Source organism: Eucalyptus grandis, chromosome 10, assembly GCF_016545825.1.
Source record: "Eucalyptus grandis isolate ANBG69807.140 chromosome 10, ASM1654582v1, whole genome shotgun sequence".
Lineage (NCBI taxonomy): Eukaryota > Viridiplantae > Streptophyta > Magnoliopsida > Myrtales > Myrtaceae > Eucalyptus > Eucalyptus grandis.
In genome coordinates this window covers 682,575-705,176 of record NC_052621.1, presented here as the reverse complement: position 1 = coordinate 705,176, position 22,602 = coordinate 682,575, and the positions used below count along the sequence as shown (strand labels likewise).

The window sequence follows — 22,602 nt, the reverse complement described above, 5'->3', positions numbered from 1 at the left end:
TTGGTTTTAGCTCAAAGGGAATGCTCGGAACTTTTGCAACAAGGCCTTATTAAAGTTTCTGACTCACAATGGGCTTGTGAAGCCTTTTATGTCAATAAGCGTGCCGAGCAAAACAGAGGAAAAATGAGATTGGTAATCAACTATCAACCCCTCAATCTTTTCCTCCAAGACGATAAATTCCCTTTACCATCTAGAGACTCACTCTTTACTAGTTTAACCAAGGCCCACATCTATTCCAAATTCGACCTCAAAGCTGGATTTTGGTAATTGGGCATCCATCCTGAAGAGAGATCCAAAACAGATTTTGTATTCCGAACCAACACTTCTAGTGGAAAGTTCTTCCTTTTGGCTTAAAGGTAGCACCATCCCTTTTCTAAAAGGCCATGTGTCGCATCTTCCAACCAATTCTATCAAGTGCAGCTGTATACATTGACGATATTCTGCTCTACAGTCCTGATGAACAGTCACACTGCCAACTCCTTGAGTAGTTTGCAAAAATCGTAAAGAAGCATGGTATTATGCTCTCGCAAAGGAAGATAAATATTGCCCAGACAGAAATTGAATTTCTTGGTATGCACCTTAACAAAGGTACATATTACCCAGGGCCACATATCGCTCAAGAATTATTGAAGTTTCCTCAGGATAACTTCACAACAAAGCAGGTCCAGCAATTTCTTGGGATAATTAATTATCTCGGGGTTTTTGTCCCAAATATTGCAAAGCTTCGATTCCTTTGCAATCCATGTTGAAGAAGAATTCCCCACCTTGGGGAAAAACTCAGACCAAAGCAATTGCTGAGCTCAAAGAGATTATGCAGAATCTCCCACCATTACAAATACCGTCAACAGGCAAAAGAATTCTCCAAACTGACACCAGTGATGAATACTAGGCGGCTGTTCTTTTTGAAGAAATTAATGGTAAGAGACTCCTTTGTGCTCATAAAAGTGGAAAGTTTTCCCAAGCTGAAATGCATTACCATTCCACTTTCAAAGAAATCCTAGCAGTCAAAAATGGAATCAAAAAGTTTGAGTTTCATCTCATTGGCCACCACTTCCCGGTGGAATTAGACATGGCATCTTTCCTCGATGACCAAGTTTAAACAAAAACAGATTCCAAATTCTCAACTCGCTTCGATGGGCTGAATGGTTTTCAAAATACTCCTTTGAAACTAAGCATATTCCCGGAAAGAAGAATGTACTTGCCGACTTCTTATCAAGGCCAAAGGCACCAGCCGAGATCAACATGTATATCAAAAGGCCTGCTTTCCATATGCTCAACCATGGAGTAAAATACAAAATCGAGAACATCAAAGATTCACAGAGCTGGAAATACCCCCAGGAGATTATTCAGCAAATCCAAAACGACAGCCTTGCTGAGAACTTGGAGAGCCTCATGTGGCAAAGCCACACGGACCTATTCGAGATTCAATGGAGGTTCGATTCTTTATCCTTTTGGGTTAAATATGAATTATCCATTCATTCATCCTCTTATCCGGAAGGAAGATAATTTTCCCGAGCAGCTCAAAACGTTATTATGGTACTTAACCAATAAATATCTAATAGCTTTTGAAATCCCAACCAGAAGATTCATTACAAACCTCACAAGGATATTCTTGCTCGGAAGAAATATTGAAAAGGAATGTGATAGAAATCTTTTAGAATTTCTAAATTGGTTCTATCCCCCTACATGTTGGAAACAAGACTTAGAAAAAGAACTAAGAACGATGACGCCAAACCCCGAAGTCCATACCATCCTTTTTTTCGACGTCCTTGGAATTTTTGCAGAAATAATGGAAGCATTCTCGATGCACCACTAGAAATAGGAACCACATCCTATAAACCTAACTTAAACAGTCGAGAAGCTCGAATTTACAGATCTTATCCTAGATCTGTTCGACTCTGTGAAAATGAATATCGAGAACTCCAAAGAATCATGTGCCAGGAAAACAAGACCATTCCCGAAGAAATTTGGAATAATGCACCCACTACGTGGGACCATTATGACCTAGCACCAGAAGCTAATGAAGCACTCGGACAATACAGACAAGCCTCGTCGTCCCAAGAGCCTGAAATGACAAGCGAAGATGACATCGTCCAATCCACCCAGGACCCCTATGCACGCTTTGGAGGATCTCTGTCCCAGGATCCCTACGAACAATTCCAAAGCATGGACACATTCTTCTATGCAGAGCAATCCAATTGGCCTCAGCCAAGAATTCCTGACCTTCAAGAAGATGAAAATACAAACTGGGCTGAAGAAGAAGCATCACATTGGGCTCATGAACAAGCATCCTCGTCACAAAGATTGAACCAAATCCTCTCACCATAAGACCTTGAAGCCCTTGAACAGAAGTACGAGGCACATCTCCTAGAAGACAGCTCGGATGACTCAGTGTGTAGCTACAATGCTCGTGACGGACGAGACCGTTGAGTCCGTACAATTTCACTATAGCAAATCACTGTTCACTTTTACTGTAGCACTAGGCTAGCAAATCATTGTTCACAGTACAGTCACTGTTCATAGTGTGCGAATAATTCCCTTTCGGTGCCCCTGTTTGTTTCCGGACCCGTGAGCTAGGTCCCTGTGTGTCTTTGTAACCTCTTATTGCCTATATAAGGCGAGGAGGGTGTAATGTTTTGGGCAGAGTCCCCTGAAGTAAAATGTGTGCCTTGTGAAAATCTCTCCATGGCTTTCTAAACTCCCTCTTCTTCTCCAACCTGGTAGGATCCTTCAAGAAATGCAGCTTGGGTAGGTTAGAAACGTTTCCATCGAGTGTCTCTAGGCTCTGAACTAAAGGGCTGAGTTTTTTCCTGCTAAAAGGTTGTCCCTGAAGGGCTTGAACGGAGATGTTCGCCCATGTTGACCCCTCAAGTATTATAAATTTTTAAAATTGACCCCGTGCGTGTCGGAATCGCGTGTCGAAATTCTTGACTCGCGTGTCGGAGCGTGTCGGAAAGAGTTGACCACGTGTCAGATTTTTCGACACTCGTTGACCGCGTGTCGGAGCGTGTCGGGACGTGTCGGAGCGTGTCGGACACGTGTCAAAGTGTCGGACACGACACGAATGCTTCCGGAGAGTATCCGTGCTACATAGGTTGTCACCTCTTGCAAACTCAAAATTATTGGTCAAAGCAGTACCATTAAAAATTCTAGCTATCAGCGCCGTTTAGCATAACATAATTCGAACTTAAAAATTCAAAAAAATTATTAAAAGAATTAAGTTGGGTGTTTTTTACAACCGAGTAAAGGGAGCCCACGTCAACAGATATTCCCTTCGTATTAATAAAACGATCGAAGATTAATTATAGCGTTGAACCACATCTTCGCCTAAATTAAACATCGCAAGTCCTTATAATGAAATCTCAACTGCATTGTGTGCTATTTGTGCCATTGGAAAAAAATTAACTATCTTGACACAATGAAGGAACTCCAATTCAATTCATGTCTGGGTCGCATATAGCAATTGCCAACTGTTTCGTGTTTTCCTTGATCCTAAAAAGGGAAATTAGGAGGTCAAGCACGGCTTCTCCACCAACCCTAGTTTGTCTAGGATACCGCTTTAACTTGTTTTAGCCAATTTCTTTTCTCGGGAAAAATCGGATTTAGGAACTCGAGATTTCCCTCAAATCTTCCTTTATATACAAAAAAAAAAAAAAAAAAAAGGGGGGAAAGGAGGAGGAATTTCACTTTTATTCAGAGCGGACGAGAGGACTCGCTTAATTTTGATATGGATCGCACATTTAGGTTTAGTTTATGGATTACTCATTTTACACTCAAATAATCCAACCACTTTAATGTGAAAAAAGAAGAAGAATATGCTTTACTTGCTCTTGGTGTAGGGGCTTACCTTTACAATAGGGGAGGTACTTCTATAAAAAGGAAAGAATGAACTCAAAACTCTTGAGAAATATCTCAGTTCATCATCACATAACCTCAAAAGTCTTCTATGCTCTTCCTTGGTCACCCAATTACAAATTAACTTTAATTTATATATATATTAGCATTTTCTCAATTTTTTTTAAATTAACAGAGCCATTCAGATTTGACTCTCTGCAGCATGGGAGCGGATTGCCGCAAAAGAGAGAGAGAGAGAGAGAGATATCTCGGTATGAAAAACAAACATATTGTCAACACCTCAATTGATTATCAGGTTCTGACCAAAAAAAAAGAAAATTTGATTATTAGGTCAGTCTGAGGAAGCTGCTAACTCTTCAAGATCTTATGCATTGACTTGAGAAATTGAAAGGAAAGCTCCACTAGCATTGACAATCAAACGCCTTTTCCTATAGGAGGAAGGGGGAAAATATTGGGTGGTCTGGGACCGCCATGTCAGCGTGGTCCCGGACCACTCACACGGCGCCACGTGTATGGGGAGCGCAGACAAAGGACGAAAACCGGGGCCCACTTCTCTGACGCTCTCTCTCCTCTTTCTCTCTTTTGTCCCCTCCCCTCATATGTGGCGCCATATGAGTGGTCCGGGACCACGCTGACATGGTGGTCCCGACCACCCAATATTTTCTCAGGAGGAAGGCCCGCGGGGGGTTGGGGATTGTGTTTGGTTAGGGGTCAAGTGGTTTCTACTTTATACAAGTTATTGCAAATTTTAAGTAAAATATTCAGTGGACAGACTCATACACCCTAAGAAATCAACAAATGTAATTCATAATGACCTTTTCATTTTCATGGAAAAATGCACACGCCTCCATCATTTTTGCAGAAGTTTCTTCATTTCAGAGAACACCCATCAACAAATCAAACTACCCAGAATTATAATTCATCACCTCATCTTTAAAATCATCGGATAAGCAGGCTTGCTTGGCAAACTAATCCAACAAGCCATTTAATCGGTGCCACATTGTTGAGAGAAATCGTTCCAAGGTTTTTCTTTTGGTCACAAAACAGGTGATTACTTTCATTCATTAATACGATAGGCACATGATAAAGGTAAACATACTTCCGAATATAAAATATGCCGAAGAGGCTAGGGATGGACAGACACCCAATTAATAAAAATGAGGTCATTTTTTTATGTCCAAGTAAAACTAAAGGGTTATGTTTGGTTAGGGGTCGAGTGGTTTCTACTTTATACAAGTTATTGCAAATTTTAAGTAAAATATTCAGCGGACAGACTCATACACCCTAGGAAATCAACAAATGTAATTCACAATGACCTTTTCATTTTCTTGGAAAAGTGCACACGTCTCCATTATTTTTGCAGAAGTTTCTTCATTTCAGAGAACACCCATCAACAAATCAAAGTACCTAGAATTATAATTCATCACCTCATGTTTAAAATCATTGGACAAGCAGGCTTGCTTGGCAAACTAATCCAGCAAACCATTTAATTGGTGCCACATTGTTGAGAGAAATCGTTCCAAGGTTTTTTTTTTTTGGTCACAAAACAGGTGATTACTTTCATTCATTAATACGATAGGCACGTGATAAAGGTAAACATACTTCCGAATATAAAATATGCCGAAGAGGCTGGAGATGGACAGACACCCAATTAATAGAAATGAGGTCATTTTTTTATGTCCAAGTAAAACTAAAGGGTTATGTTTGGTTAGGGGTCAAGTGGTTTCTACTTTATACAAGTTATTGCAAATTTTAGTAAAATATTCAGCAGACAAACTCATACACCCTAAGAAATCAACAAATGTAATTCATAATGACCTTTTCATTTTCATGGAAAAGTGCACACGCCTCCATCATTTTTGCAAAAGTTTCTTCATTTCAGAGAACACCCATCAACAAATCAAACTACCCAAAATTATAATTCATCACCTCATCTTTAAAGTCATCGGATAAGCAGGCTTGCTTGGCAAACTAATCCAGCAGGCCATTTAATTGGTGCCACATTGTTGAGAGAAATCGTTCCAAGATTTTATTTTATTTTTTTTGGTCACAAAACAACAGGTGATTACTTTCATTCATTAATACAGCAGGCACATAGTTAAGGTAAACATACTTCCGAATATAAAATATGCCAAAGAGGCTAGGGATGGACAGACACCCAATTAATAGAAATGAGGTCATTTTTTCATGTCCAAGTAAAACTAAAGGGTCCACCGGAGAATTCAAGAAATAAAAACATGCAACAATTGAATTTCGGACAGGATTCATGAACTATGACATAAATATCGGAACACCTTTAGGGGGTTTAGCCAAGTAAAAGACAATACGAATTCCGTTAGCATCTTGATCGAGAAAACAATAAATGTTCTGCCACACATCCTCGGTATTGCCACTTCAGCCTAAAAAACTTCTAAGTGTACCATCTTCGTTTATTTTGCTTGATATTCCAGGCAATACTTGATTTTTCATGACTCTTTCCAGAAAAAGATCACAGCAAACACCACATAACAAGCAAATCAGACAAACACGAATTCACCATGTCATAAAATTTGTAGGTTCGGCCAAAAGTGAACCAAAAATCGACAATTAAGAAAGAGGTAGAAAAGGTCATACAAAAATTTGATAGCTAACAATAGTAAATTCCAAGTAGAGCAAATCTAGTATCTTCTCTCAACATGTAAAACCAAAATGTAAAAATTGACTCAATTACATTCCAGTGAAGGCCTTCTTCCCACCGCCGCCTGATGATCCGGCAGGAATCACCTTCAACACATTAAACCTCACGGTCTTTGACAACGGCCTGACATAGAAAAATCTAGTTAGAGAAAAGGCCTATGGTTAAATGTCACCAGAACATATTAATTGCATGAAGAAACAAACCTGCACTGGCCAACAGTAACGTGATCACCCTCCTTCACACGGAAACATGGAGATATGTGAGCCGGAATGTTTGAGTGCCTCTTCTCATACCTACACAACAACAGGATAAACCCCAATAAACCCCGTTAATCAACAAGTTTCATTGTCTTATACCACACAACCATGCAAACAAAAAGAATGATAGTACTGGAATGACAGACAGCCTCTTCTCAGGCAATTAGACAATACATAAAATCGAGGACCAACTAAAAGCAGTTGGTTCCAACCTCTGATACTTCTTAACAAAATGAAGGTAATTTCTGCGGACAATTATCGTCCTCATCATCTTGGCACTGTGGCAAGTACCGGCAAGTATACGGCCCCTTATGGAAACATTCCCAGTGAATGGGCATTTCTTGTCAATATAGGTACCTGCAACCACATAAAGCCAATAACTGTGAACAAACTGCTTTTATCCACTAAATTTAGGAAGCAACTAAGGTGTAGGAGAATTGGCTGAGGGAGAAGCATGAGAAGCACATACAAGGTCATTAAAAGAATTTGTTATGCTCTATTTTCACCAGCATTATAAACCAAAACTAAATGCAAAAATAACATGCAATAAGGGCATTAGAAATTAAAAGAGCTTCACAATAGTTCAGGTAAAGTTTCATTTTACGTCCTGTAAAATTTTCATTCCATGAACCAAACATCCAATAGATTACTCAATATCTTAGAATTTGCATCCTTCATTATTGACCACCAATTACCCATTTTGTAAATTAAAAGAAAATTTTCATTCCATGAACCAAACATCCAATAGATTACTCAATATCTTAGAATTTGCATCCTTCATTATTGTCCAACAATTACCCATCTTGTAAATTTAAAGATGTTAAACAATTACAAAAGTACCGTATCACAAACTTAAAGACTGAAATAACCATGTACTCGTAAGGACTGACAATTTTGGTCAAACTCACTTCTTCATTTCTCTCAACTTATTAACTCACTCTTCACACTACCTCTCTCTTCCACAACCTTCTCTCTCCTACACACGTTCAAAGTGTTGATGAAAATGATATGGCTTGCAGAAAATAAGAAGTCCAATAAAAAGTAGATTGGACAACATAAACAATTGTTACAAATATATGACCAGGAAGGAAAAAATTTACCTAGCAAGATTCTTATCATGCAAGCTAACTACTGAGATCATCACAACTCTTGCAGTAAAGGAGATATGTGATAGATGGCTCAAAACAAGTCACTGACTAGTATATAACACAAAAACAACGAAATAAACCCAAGTAGATTCTTCCACGCTCAGAGTATCTAGGACATGGGTCCTGTTCGAGATCTAGTTCAGAGTACCAAAAGGACATTCACTGATCTGGGAATCAATACGCTCTACAAAACCAAAACTGTAACAGCTGATTCAGCCGAATACTTTTCAGCCTGGTGGTTCTGTTACCAGCAAACCTGGTGCAACAAACACGTCCACCCAAAAAACATGCATACTTGGCCACAAGAAAGTCACACCTGATGTTTATAGATCACAACAAAATGCCTAGATTCATGATACAGTTGTCTATGATATCATTTATGTGCAAAACAGTAGAGAACAACCATTCTAACGAATCCCATTCACAGAGATGATTATACCTTCAATTGCCTCTCTGGGTGTCTTGAATCCCAACCCAACGCTCTTATGATAACGGTTCCCACCCTTTCCGGGCCTCTTACCCTTGCCCGACTTCTTCGAGCTGCAAATTTCCCATAAAATAAGTCAACGAATAACCATCGCTAGCTCAAACAACAGTAATCGCGGACATTACGCCGCCATAAACATTTCAACCCTCCATTTGATTTGTAACGAACGCTTAAAGTGACCAACCAAATCAAGACAACTCGTGCTAACTAAAGGACAAGCCCCTCCCAATCTATGATTTTCATTCAAACCCCATAAGCTGCACGCATCTAAAGAAACGCAAAAGCAGTCCTCCGTTTTCTCAAGCACAATGCGGCACTAGCCTTTCTATCGAAACCCACGTTCCTGAGCTTCAAATTACACGCCCTAAAAGATCAACGACCGACTGTCTAGGACTACCAAAGGAGGCTTACTCACCAGAGGAACACCTTCGGCTGCTTCAGAAACGCCTTCTCCGTCTGCAAAAGAGTGAAACGGGAAAAGGGTTTTCAATTCAGCAATGCAGGACTCCAGACAAAATCCCGACTAACAAGCTCCTGTGTCAGTGCAACAGTGCAAGCGAGCGAGCTAAATCAAGCGACCACCTGCGCTCGCGCGAGCGCATAATGATCGAGTGTATCCCCATAGTCACCACACAGAGAGAGAGTACCTGGGCATCCATTTTCAGGGCTTGCGAGATCGAGCAGGCGGAGGCAAGGAGCGCGACGGCGAGGTTTGATGAAAGCCGAAACCCTAGTTCGCTGGTGGGAACGATGAAGCGGAAGCCTTTTATATGTCGAGCGAAGAGCCGATACATCAAGCAGCTGGGCCTGGACCATGTCTTGAATCCATCCATAGACAAGGCCAGGCCCGGTCGATAATGACGAACAAGCTCAGCGGGCCCGTTTGGGCCTCCCCATCAGTCAAAAAAAAAAAAAAAACCAGACAAAAATAAAACTTAAATCAATTGATGGAAAAAGAGAAATTTCATTAAATTTTATTTTGAACCTTCGTAACATGACAACGGAGGATGGACTCATGAGAGTATGTAGAACGGAAAAGATTGACGGTTCAATTCTTGAAAGTATGTTTCGGGTAATTTTCATAAACAAATACCGTCTCAAGATATGTAGTTTAAGGGGAAAAAGGCTTGAAATGTTATGTTCTTGTTTAGTAACTCTAGAGTTAATGATGATAAGATGATATGATAGAGTGTGCAAGATATTAAAACCATACCACGGTAAAACTTGATCTTATTAGTGTATCAACTCAAAAAAGTCTTAAAACATATTACTTGGTGGCTAATTAAGCTCTCAACTTTTCAATTTTGTCAATTTAGGCATTTTAGTCATTATTTGTCAAAAATTGTTAACATGGTGATTTATTCAATGTTGATCATCCCACAATAGTGTCATTAATGTGGACAATTTTTGTTATTTAAAAAAATATTAAATTTTTCTTTTCTTTTCTTTTCTTTTTCTTCTTTTTCTTTGTTCTTTAATTTTTTTCTATTCTGGGCCGGCGAGGTCGTTGGTCAAACCTTGCCTAGTCTAAGCAAGGGCTTTGTAGCCCTCACCCAAATCTAGGCCAAGGCACCTCACTAGCCTCAAGCGAGGTCATCCTCTCCAGGTTCTGGCAAGGGGCAACCTTGCTAGCTAGGGACAAGGCTCATCCTCATGAGAGGCCAACGAGGGCCAGCCTTATCAACTTTGGACAATGGGCAATCTCATTGGAACTAACAAGTGCAATATGTTTATAACTTTTCTAGTAATTTTTTTTATAATGGGTTTAGAATTTTGAAACAATTATTCCCAAAAATACTAATAATCAAGAAAATGAGCATTGAGCAATGTCATTCTTGCCATAGCAAGCAATCATTTTTACCATGAAAATTGAGGGCAAAGTGAATTGCTATAAAATGATGATGTGTGTACCCCTGCTGTACTCACTGACGAGGAAATACAGGATGGATTTGGAGGGTAACAAATTGTTCAATTTGAAGTAGCAATGATTGGATTTTGGTCAAATCTGGTCAATAAGACAGCTTCATCAACTTTTTTTAGGGTTTTTCGAATTAGTTGTCTTATGAACTTTTTGGGTGCAATATATGTCCAAAACTAGCTTTTTCCAGTTTGGATTCTTGGACGGACAAAGATATCGTAGTAAAGGTAGCAGATTCACCAACTATGGACAAAGGATGATCTCGCTGGAACTAACAAGTGCGGTATGTTTATAACTATACTGATAATTTTCCTATAAAAGATTTAGAACTTTTTAGATAATTATCCTGGAATATACTAATAATCAAGAAAATGAGCATTGAACAGTGTTATTCTTGCCATAGCAAGCAATCTTTTTTACCATGAAAATTGAGGGCAAAGGGAATTGCTATAAAATGATGATGTGTACTGTGCACCCCTGCTGCATTCACCGACGAGGAAATGCAGGATGGATTTGGAGTGTAACAAATTGTTCAATCTGAAGTAGCAATGATTGGATGCTGGTCAAATATGGTCAACAGGACAAATTCATTAACATTTTTTAGGGTAATTCGAATTAGTTGTCTCATGAACTTTTTGGGTGCAATATATCCAAAACTAGCCTTTTCCAGTTTGGATTCTTGGACGTGCAAGGGTATCGCAGTAAAGGTAGCAGATTCAGCAACCAACCGACCTCCTCGGTCAATAGAATCCAGAGAAAAGAAAAAGGTAAAGAAGCACATACTTTTATTAGGAAAAAAAAGTGAAAAACAAGGAGCAAACGGTGTGTTATCTTGATAGGATTCTAAATGGTGCAGAAATTAGCTATACCCAATTGAGAAATTATGTTTGTCTTTGTATTTTTGCATACGCTAAACTACGGCACTATATATTGCCAATTACTGTTCATATGATATGCAAGATTGCGGCGAGTTTAACAAAGGCAAATATGGACTCGAGTGGAGGAGAAGTATTTGAAATTCTCTCGTCTTCATTTAGATAAGAAATTTAGTAGAAAAAATTTATTTGGTGTTCAACTGTTCATGCACACTAAACATTACCTGGCCATGCGTGGAAATTTTGTTAGGCCGATAGTTGACTCTTTATTTACACCTAAGCAGAAGCAAAAAATAACTCTTTGTTTTCCGATCCAAGTTAAAATCTTATTCGATTCTTAAAAACTTATGAACAAACTATATGTGATTTATTAGATTACAAAAAAAATAAAACAGGCCCGACAACATATTTTCTTGTAACCCACTTTAGAGTATTAAATCAATAAAATGTGACCGACATCTAGAAAAGTTATGCATATATCAAGAAAATTATCTTCCATGAGAATGATGAAAATAACATCTGAGTTTACATTTGTCGATAAAATGCTAATGTTGAAACTTGATCTTCCAAGACCCTGGTGTGACTGAAGTAATAAAACCATAAGGAAACCATGACAAAAGTTTTAGAAATATCCTCTTCGTTCAAATACTTTTTAAGTTCAATGGATATACCTTCTTAATATAATTAGTTTTGTTGTAAATAAATCAATTTTTTTATATCAAGTAGATTATTATTGCACATATTTTCTATACTTAGGATCCGTTCGTTTCTTGGAAAATGGGCCATTTCCTAAAAATATTTTTCCATAAGTCATTTTCTAGGAAAATGACAATATTTTCTGGTGTTCAGCTAAAACCTGAAAATGTTTTGAAAAATATTTTCCAAAGTGTTCGATAAGGAAAATATTTTCCTCTCCCAGTTGGCGGCGTGAGCATCAAGCTTGAGGCTCGCTAGATCAACGAGCGCGAGTTTGAGATCAACGAGCTTGAGGTTCACTTGGTTAGACAACTAGCCAAGAAAGAAGAAGTTGGGAAACAAAGAAAAAAAAAAGGAAATTAAAAATAATTCGAATTAAAAAGAAAAAGAAAATTAAAAATTAATTCAAATAAAAAAAAAATAAGAAGAAGAAAGGGAAGGGAGAAGTAATGATTTGTAGAAATGTGAGATAAGAGAGATCGAGTGACGAAAATGTTTTCACTTTTCAAAAGTAGAAAACATTTTCCCCTACTTTAGAAGACTTTTTCTTTTGATATTTTCTAAGGAATTCATTTTCCATGAAACGAACGTCGTAAAATCTAAAAACGTTTTCATGGAAATTATTTTCCGCGAAACGAACGGAGTCTCGAGTTGCTCAGCTCTTGTATAGAAAATAAAAATACATAAATAATACATATTCTTTTTAGCTTTCTTTCAAAATTTAATTTAATTGTATTAAGAGCGATCGTACTCAATCAATTAATGCTGTCACTTATAGTTCATCTAGCCGATAAGATATAGCATTATTTAATTTTTTTTTTTTTTACAGTACTAACTTGCAATAGAACGGATTTTCCAAAACATTGAAAAGTAATGCCAAGTGTTTAATTTCTCATGATAGATTGATTCCAAAAAGGGTAAAGCAAAAGTGCTAAAAAATAACCGTTTCAATACTTCGGCCCTGTTTGGTTCAGCATTGGGAATGCTCATTTGGGCTCTAAAGGGGTTTGGCCAAATGCTGTGATGTTTGGTTCATTTTTTTTGGGGACTTTGGGGAGATGCAATTGCATCTCCAAGGGGGTTGAAAGGGCTTTGGGGGAATGCAGGGAGAGAGGTCCATTGGGAAGTTGCATTTTCGAAATGCAACTTCTATTGTTCATCTTCACCGGAGAGAAGCCGATCGGAGGCCGATGACCACCGGCCAAGGGGTTGCACGCTGGCAATGCGCCGGCGACCACCGGCCAAGGGTCCCCCAACCCCGGCGATCGTCGCCGAACCTCAGGCGACGCTTGGGTCGCGCAAACCAGGCGGCTTTCGCCTGAATCGCGCAACCCAGGCGGCCGCCTGAGGTTGCGCGACCTCAGGCGACAATCGCCGGGGTCGAGCAACCCCGGTGATGGTCGCCTAGGTTGCTCGACCTCGGCGAGCCGACCCGGCCAGGTCGCGCGACCCTAGCGGCCATCGCCCGGGTTGCGGGACCCCAGGGGACGGCCACCGGGGTCGCGCGACCCGGGCGGTTAGATCCGGCCATTCGGCCACCTGACTTCAAAAAAGAAAATATAATTTTTTTTGTTATTTTAATTTAATAAAAGTTATTTACAAATACAAATTTTACCAAACGATATTTGCATTTTGGAAAACCTCCTTCACCCAAAGGTATTTGCATTTTGGCAAATGCATTCCCCAAAAGCTTAACCAAACGGGCCTTTCGAGGGGGAGAAGCAAAAGTTGCTAGGATTGAGAGGTGATGACTCTGCAATTCTCAGTTGCAATGTGGCAATAAGAAGTCTAGCATGCGAGAAATTTTTTTATATGAGGATGAAACGGCTAACAATGGTATAATCAATTTATCACACTATCCATGTAAAATACATATCATTCTACACAACAATAATTTTCAAGTCACTCATTTATGATTGACTTGTTTCACTGCATTGAAGAGATTTAAATTTCATAAATTTTGTATAGCCACTAGACTAAATCGAATCAAGTTTCACATGTTATTGTAAAGATTGAAATGTTTTCAAGGCAAAATAGTGCAAGGAAATATCCAAGATAACCAAATGAGTCTTGAAACTTTTAAGGAGCTTTCTTGAATTTAATAAAATATTTTTTTAGGGTAATATGGGAGATGTACACAAGAGCATTCTAGAGCATTCTTTGAGGGTAAAATTGGAAATATACTTGTATCCTAGAGATTTGTCATCAATCCCACCCATTGGATTAGGTTAAAGATCAACGATTGTGATCTAATGGGTTCTCGTATAAATAGAGGTCTCTTGTCCTCATTTGTATTCGCTTAGAAATACAATCACAAATAGAGTTTCTCTCTTTAGAGATTTTGTGTTTTTGTGTGTTGTGAGTAAAGTTGATTTAGGAAAAACCCTAGGGAACATTTTTACAAAATGAGTTACATGCCCATATTTTAATCCAAAATAATGAAAATAGGTCATAAATGAGTCATAAATGGGTTCTAAATTAAGAAGCACACAATAAATGGGTTTTAAAATAAACCCATTTAACCCTACTAAAAGTCGATCTCTTTCCTTCTCTTTCCTAGCCTCTATTTGCTTGATCTCTATAGTAACCTCCAACATTCTGAATCGGCCAACGGTGATGGCAATGGGTGATCAAGGATGTGGCCAAGAGTCACAATCTAATGATAGCAATGGGTGATTGAAGATGTGGCCAAGAGTCACGATCTCAATGCAAATGGTCATGGTGATGGGTGATCAAGGATGTGGCCTAGAGTCAAAGAAGGAATATGGGCAATTGGGCAGAGGAGGAGGTGACAATAATCACGAGGATAGTGGTGAAAAATGCCATGAGAATCGAACCCTTGACCACATGGTTAAAAGCCATGCACTCTACTGGCAGAGCTAAGATAACTAAACCACTCTAATGATAAATTCTTGTTTATTGTAATTTTTATGTTAATCTATACCTTTGAATATTGGGAAAATCATGAGAAGAGAAGAAATTTGTTGGTCAATTGGAATGTGTTATTTTAGGGGGTCCTTATCTGTAATCAACAACATTTTAATATTGAAATAGAATAATAAAAATTTCCAAAAGATATAGGACAAACCTTGCCTTACCCTACTCATCACTCGCTCTGCATGACACTTGCCTCACTCACCACTCGATGCGCTCGCCACTCAATGCACGCACCACTCGCCTCTCTTCAGTGGCCTTGCTTGTTGCCAAGTAAATTAGAAGGAAACAAAGTCCTTATTAGAAACCCTCTTGGCTTGTGAGCAACGCTCATCGTTCGCCACTCACCTCACGACAGCTTACCCCTATTGATGAATATATAATTTGGAATAATAGATTTGTCATTTGAGCAAATACAAAAAATGAAACAAAAAAATTATCAATTAATTTTGAGTTGACCTCGGAATCGGACCGAACCCATAGGGTCAGTCCAATCATTAGTCTCAAGTTCAATTTGATTGGTCCTTAGTCCCAAAAATTAAAGATCAATACTGTGCGGGTTGGTTCCTAGTTAGGTGCTGGACTAGTTCAATCCAGGTCAAGATTACCTCTAGTCTCTAGTTTGTTTTGTTTCCTGCTCCACGAGTTTTTTATTAAAGAAAAAAAAAAGGATGGGCGATTGTTCTTTTATCAGCTTGGAAAGGAGGGGGCCTGAGGATTCTAGTCATCAGCCGAGGAAATGGAAGCGTCAAGACATCTATATGACAAAAGAAGGCCATATTGCGAATTAGGGAATGCTAGGGAACAATAACACCTATTTAATAAGGCTATTAACGTAAACTATGCTTTAAGGCGCGAACCTTTCTGCCTAATTTATTCAGACTAAAACGACACGAGATGCTTGGCCGAAACGAAGTTGGAACGAAGTGATATAGATGAGCGAAAGCATTTTTCTGAAGTAATATTTCGGGATGTCAAGACCGAAATTTTTTCATTCTGTATAATAAATAAGTAAATTTTCTGCAACCGGAAGAACAACTGATGTGGCTGTAGTTTAGTGGTAAGAATTCCACGTTGTGGCCGTGGAGACCTGGGCTCGAATCCCAGCAGCCACAACTCTCTTTCTTTTTTTCTTCTTTTTTCTAACTTTTTATATTTCTTCCTTTAACTTTTAGGCCAGCTGTGGGCAACTCAACAAAAGGCCGAGGTTGAAAATTTTTTTAACCCAGCCCGAAAACATATAGAAATGAAAACGGGGAACAAACTTAAAGGCAGTTTAGTTACTTAAGAGAAAAAGAAAAAGAAAAAAAGTTTTCGTGATAAAAGAAAAGAAAAAAGAAATCAATGTGATCTGTCGAAACAATTTTCAAAACCACACATGATAGAAAGCTGTCTCGAAATTGGTTTTCAATTTTAAAGCTCATCTTGTGAGTAATAATAATAGACTTATCAATTTACGAAAGTATATAAATTCATCTAGATTATGTACGGCACTAAAATTCACATAATTGTACCACTTCCTTAAATTTTCTCCATTTTATCTTATTCTTTACATATGTACAGAATGAGTAACATGTTATATATTTAAATATTAATATGAAATGGGTTACTTTTAGTTATCTTTATTTGTTGATATTTAATTTAACTATATAATTTGAGAGTGAAAAGTATAATGGAAATATAAAATAGGAAATAGAACTATTGGTTGGACATGATAAACAAATTTTTAAAAGGAAGGGAATATAATCGGCATGTTCTAATACTAATGAATCGCACCTTAAATTTCAGTAACCGAGATTGCTCCGTGTAATGCCTGTGTATCCGCACGGGTCGAGAATGTAATCAAGTGCTCGGATTAATTCCCACATGTTCACAGCCCGTGCTCTCAAAGGACGAATTGCTTGCAATTTTCGGGGGATCTCTACTCATTTACTCGAGCCCAACTCACTGGAGCACTCACCCCACCTTCTCGAAACTTGCATTCCCACCAAGGGAACTTTCATGGGCAAAATCCTGTGGGTTGGGCCCGGATCAAGCCCATTACGGGCAAAATCCAAACATGATGAATGCAGGACATAATGCAAGAGAGAATGCCAAAGATGCATGATGGAATATATTTGCTTCTTGAGAAGCCTTCTAAGGTGTATTAACTTATCGTCCCATACTCTAAATTTTCTCGTGTGTTATCATGAAGAGACGACGTTCACCACAAGATATTCAAATTTAAGATTGCATAGAGGTTGTCACTCGTGCTCGCTCACGACCAACCGATCCGACACGTGCAATCTCCAATAACCATATCCCCGTCAAGATGTGAGGTCTAAAACCTCTTCGCCTATGAGAGTTAGGCAGCGCTATTACTGTAGGCTAGTCCGAACTCAAGACTTCACATTTAAGAATTTCAACCAATATCACTAGGTCACTACTAATGGCGATTCACATTTGCATTTACAAATTGATTAGAGTATTAATTTCTCGACCAATTTGTTTTACGAAGAATGAATAATTTAGAAAATATTATCTTATAATTAGTCAATGAATATATTTTCATTCTTGAAAGCAATTTATACTTAAATACTTTTGTTAACTTTAAAAATATTTTTCATTTAGTAATACTCTTTTGTGTTATCCAATTTACTCTAGGATAATAACACCGATGGTCTCTAAACTTTAGTCAAGTGTGTAACGTGATCATTGAATTTTTAATTTATTCAATAATGTAGTTCCTAAATTATATGAAAAATTATAATATTAGCATTCCATTAATTCAAGATCAAAGACGACTTTGAACATCTTTATAGTCGAAAGATTATATTAAACATGTACTAAAAGTCTAGATATTACATTGAATAACTTAAAGATCCAAGGATGGCATTTCACACTGAGGTAAGTTTTAGGAATCACGTTGAATAAATTAAAAATCCATAGATTACATTACACATTAAACAAAAGTTCAGAGACCATTGGCGTCATTTTCTCATTTACTTTTGGCATCATTATAAGTGGGCTTCTTTTTTAAGATGCGAAGACCGTGATGACCGGGCCTTGGGCCGGGCCCATCCATGGCCTTGATTATATTTAAGGTCGTACACCAGGCGGGTGCAGGATCCCAACCTCTCTCGCGATCGCAACGACGAGACGCTCGTCTTCGCTCGACCTCGGACGGAGATCTGATCGCTCTCTTCCGTCGGCAATTCCTCCTCCTCCGATCAGGACCACCAAGGTACCTCTCTCTCTCTCTCTCTCTCTCTAGAAAGAGATCCCTCCATGGTCGATTCTTCATTTGAGGTCTTGATCTCCGAGGCCACTTCCTTTTTCTCGAAGCACGGCAGTGTCGTCGCCTGAACGTGTCTGCAACGGAAATATAGTGAAATTCATGGATGTTGCATGCGGGAAAGGAAAGATTTAGGATGGAAATAGGACCCTTCTAGTCGGTTTGCGGTGTCAGGGATCGGAATTCTGGAGTGCGAATCTGTGGTGTCTTTACGACTCTTCTGCATTCGATGTCATCTAAGTTAGGAGTCAAGCTTGAAGTGTATTTGAGTTGGGTTGCCGTGATCGAGTGCGAGTGACCCGGGATTTGAACTGTGAACTTTCGCGGCTGTCGGGATGGTCGCTGGGGATTGTGCGTGTTGATGCATTTTGAGAGCGGATGTCGAATTATGTGATGGGAAAATGCGCACCTCGATTTGCTTTGGCCATTTCGATATGTAAGACTTGACGGGAGGCGGGGAGGGGATTTCTCCTTTGATTTGAGAAGTGGCCCAATTGGCTACTTCATTAGCATTCCTCCTGATTACAAGAAGTCTAGCACAAGCGAAATCTAATGTGCTCTTAAAGTCTTTTTTGTGTAAAGGGTTCACTCTTTCAGTTGTTGTCCTATCTTTGACTGATGCATATATAAACTACTGTTGTGTTTGTTTCGACTACAGTTTTTCTCCCACCCTTTTTCTTTATCCATCGGAATAGTCTTTCTTACTACTTTGGCTTTTGCAACGTTAATGTTATCTTCCATCACTGATAAGATGACCCCTGCAATCGTGCCTCATCCCTGATTCTATTGTGTCGACCTCAAAATCCGATTATATTTTCCTCCTGAAGGAGATGATTGATTTTAGGACAATTTTAGCCTTTTCACATATCCCTCTCTATGCATTATGGATCTGTATCTAAGAACCTTAAGAAGTATTTACGCCATCTCTGGACCAAGTATAAGATAGATGTGGGATGCAGCTCCATTGGTAACGGTTTCAAGCTTATTTCCCTTTCCAAAGCTGTTCAATTTCTATCATTTAGTGCAGCTGCAACAGCTGTTGATGAGAAAACTTTTAGGAGCTTTGCTGTGGGCTTACAGGATAAGGAGAATCTCCATAATTCCATACATCATGTTTGACAGGTCCCTCGGCCGGTGGTTAGTTTGTGTATATAGGCAAAAAAATAAAAATAAAATACTCGGGTTAACTTTCCTTTTATCGAGAACATGTTTATATATAAGGTTTTCATCAATAGAACATTGAAATTGGGAGAGCAACACACACCCAACCAGCCCTTCTAAATCGCTGACAGCTACCACAATCAATCATCAAGAAGGATCAGTGGCACCCAACTAACCACTTGAATCTAGCATACGAATGCCAGCTAACATGAAACAACAAGGATAGAAACACTCCATTGACTTTGAGTGTACAATTCTCTATGACCAGCAAAATGAAATCTTCTACAAGAATTATTAACTGGTTTAAATCTTGTCTTGACAGCAAATTTCACCTATTGAACAACTCTTTCTATGTGTGGACAGACCTCTTCTTGGACTTGATTTTGATATTTCCACAAGAAGTAAAGAGTGGAACTTAAGCTAATTCCAATAGTTTCTTGAAGAAAATTCCTTGGGTGTAGCTCCTGGATTTCCCAAGCAGACTCAATAATCCAGTTAGCAGTTGTTCTATAAATGCCAAACAACTGGATAAATCCATTCCAAACTTGTTCAGAAAAGTCAGAAGTAAAGAACAGCTGTCTTGACTCAGCCTCCTCTTTTCATTCGAATCGGTTAATAATTGACGAAGGAAAACTTGCACTCCTTGAATCTCATCCGGGTGATATATACTCGATGACATGTTGACCTCTGAAAAGAAACTTGACAATTTCAATGTCCCCTCTTTTCAAAGAAATTCGAACTCCATATGATACTAAATTTGGTCTATGTGTCACAAGTACATCTGCATGCGAAGCATGAACATCTCTGTGTGTCACGATGGTGCCATGAGTTTTCTGATTATAAACTTCCTGGAAGTTAAGCTGCAATTTGCTTTTTGCTCAAATATTCACACGCCTGTTGGGAAAATACTGGTTGTTAGTGTTTGTGCTATCCTCTACAGTTTTGCATATTAATCTTTACTTGTTCTATCTTGTGAATTTTCATAATGTGGCCAAATTGACTATCAAGTCTATTAAAACTCTAAGTGATATCAAAGCTCAGTCACAACATACTGGAATCTTAATTAATGAGCATAGGTACTAGGAAACAAACTATTCTTAGCAACATAGTTCTGTATCTTCGACATTGACTTGACAACTTGAGGATCGATTTATCCCATATGTAGGAAACAGCTGAAATCTCTCCATCTGGGAAATGATTTTTGGATTGTGAATAGAAAGTTGAATAACATTTAAGATACCAAATTGTCTTGCAGCTGTGATATTTGCAACACATTGATTTTGTTTAGTATCAATTTGTTCATGTGAAAAGTTGGTAGTGGACTGTCCTGTTTATGTTGATGAGTGCTTGGATGAATTAAGAAAATAATGTTATGTTGTGTTTTGGTTATCGGGAAATAAAGGTATCTCAACTTGATATATATATATATATATATTTTGCCCCTTTATGATGGAGAAGATAATTAGCCTGTATCAATCTAGAGTCGACTAACTGCCGTGGTGAAGGATTATAGGTTGAGCAGTGGAAGGTTTCTTCTCCTATCATCATATAGTTTCAGATATCACAAGTTATATGATCTTTTGCAGTCCAAATGGTCAATATATGTGTAGGTTTTCATGATGTGATCCATGTTGAGTATTTTAGTAAGTTTAAATGGATGCCAAGTTGTACTTTTTAATCCTGTAATGTAGATTACTTGCCACAGCCAGCTATTGGCTTCTATGGATTTAGGGCTCATAATCTTTTTCACAGTAGTCTGGTTGCCTGGATTCAGAACTTCTTTATTTCCCACCAATTATTTAGAATATTAATTAATTTAAGAAATGAGCATATGTAAATCGACATGTTAATCTATGACCATTTTCAAAGGTATCAAAAATACATTAAATAAAAGTCACAGTGCGTACTTATAAGATGATGGCAAAAGTAGAAGTCACCCCAAACAGACACTGACCTCAAATATCTCAGAGGGGTTGATCGCAGGTTGAGTGAAATTAATTCAATCGATTCCTCATAAATTGTAACCTTAGCGAGTAGAGGACTAATGTTCTTGGTTCTCCTTCTTACTCCTCCCCATTACGTTGTGTTGTAGTTGAGCAATGGACCAAGATGGAATAGTGTGTTTTGGACAAATATGTTTCTTTTAATTCTCTTTAAGATGTCCCTTGTTTTGGCCTGTGGTAGTGGTTTTTTCCATGTGGAACTCATGCATTATTTTATGACTATTGCAGATGATTGATGATCAGGACCTTGGCTTTTTCGCCAACTTTCTTGGTATTTTCATCTTTCTCCTGGTAATCGCGTACCATTTTGTGATGGCTGACCCAAAATATGAAGGCAACTGAAACATTTTGTAGACTTTCACAGTTTAGACGGAGTACACCTTTTTCAGTTGCTTAATAGAATATGACTGGACAGGTTTGTTGTGACAATACTAGCATAGAGTGAATTACGTTTCGTATAATGATTGGTTGCTTGTTCTATTGACGTTGATGGTTGGACCATTTTTGAAAAGCTTTTCCGCATTTGTTGCCTAGTGCGAAATCTGTCATGATTTGTAAGCAAAGAAAAAACTGAGTCTGGAGATGAGTGCGTGCTTCGGAAGCGTTGGCCCTTTGGGGAGGTATTGGTTTGAAGTGTGAACCCTTCAGATGCCAAAGGCATCCTTGTGGCATCAAAGCATAAGAAAGGTGACACTTGAGGGTGCTGGAGATGACATGATATGAGGGTGCGATGTGATCCAACATCTTTTCCCCTCGTAAAGTTGAGTACTAGCGCAAGCAATAATGGAAATGCCACTCAATCCCTCTGCTGAAGGCTGTATGTGCTTTGTGTGTGCCACTTGCTTGTGCCGTGTGATATTTTGAGTATGACTTGCTAAAACTTTTGATGCCATCGAGATTCCAGTGAGTGACCCGTCTCATGTGATATTCCAGCATGACTTGCCAAGACTTAGACACCATCAAAGATTCCAGGGAGTGAGCTGATGGGGTTATTGTTCGATGAGGTGAATGTCGTGTTTGTGAAGGGTAAAATGGCTTTCGAATCACGTACTTCTCAGGATGCTCTTAGTTAAGAATTTTTCGCCATAAATCAGTTTTACTTTACGTGCTGATGCAACATGCACTTTGCTTGAAAATCTTGGGAGGCACTCTCTACCCCCGATTGGATGCAACATAAGACAAGGCAACTAATGATCAGCCCAGCTTTCTTTGTCTTGTTTAGCAGATGGGTGTCTTTCTTTTGGAGAATCGGGTTCTGGAGAACCCAATCTCTGTGTTTTATGCACCATGTCGGTTCTGTTTCGCTATAAAGTTGGC

General features: G+C 38.7%; 2 protein-coding genes and 1 non-coding gene across 3 annotated transcripts; 2 read left to right on the top strand and 1 right to left on the bottom strand.

Annotated features, from left to right (window-relative positions):
* Positions 1-6,371: 6,371 nt before the first annotated feature.
* On the bottom strand, positions 6,372-9,190 carry LOC104420915 (40S ribosomal protein S11). Its single transcript, XM_010032688.3, has 6 exons — positions 9,072-9,190; positions 8,840-8,880; positions 8,377-8,477; positions 7,002-7,146; positions 6,736-6,825; positions 6,372-6,655 (listed from the first exon to the last, which is right to left on the bottom strand). The coding sequence occupies exons 1-6, from the start codon at positions 9,081-9,083 to the stop codon at positions 6,562-6,564; spliced, it is 483 nt and encodes a 160-aa protein (XP_010030990.1). The 5' UTR covers positions 9,084-9,190; the 3' UTR covers positions 6,372-6,561.
* A 6,700-nt stretch (positions 9,191-15,890) lies between these two features.
* On the top strand, positions 15,891-15,962 carry TRNAH-GUG. The gene has a single exon. It is a non-coding gene; the product is annotated as a tRNA-His (tRNA).
* A 1,982-nt stretch (positions 15,963-17,944) lies between these two features.
* Positions 17,945-21,828, top strand: LOC104420909 (dolichyl-diphosphooligosaccharide--protein glycosyltransferase subunit 4A). Its single transcript, XM_010032686.3, has 2 exons — positions 17,945-18,070; positions 21,514-21,828. Exon 2 carries the CDS (start codon positions 21,514-21,516, stop codon positions 21,625-21,627), a length of 114 nt encoding a protein of 37 aa, XP_010030988.1. The 5' UTR covers positions 17,945-18,070; the 3' UTR covers positions 21,628-21,828.
* Positions 21,829-22,602: the final 774 nt, after the last annotated feature.

Excerpts from the sequence above, each read along its gene's own strand:
- LOC104420915 (XM_010032688.3), bottom strand. Across the intron at positions 8,478-8,839 it reads CAGCCGAAGGTGTTCCTCTG|CTCGAAGAAGTCGGGCAAGG; the intron begins GTGAGTAAGCCT and ends GGAAATTTGCAG. Across the intron at positions 7,147-8,376 it reads ACCCAGAGAGGCAATTGAAG|GTACCTATATTGACAAGAAA; the intron begins GTATAATCATCT and ends ATGTGGTTGCAG.
- LOC104420909 (XM_010032686.3), top strand. The coding sequence starts at position 21,514 with ATGATTGATGATCAGGACCTTGGCTTTTTCGCCAACTTTCTTGGTATT.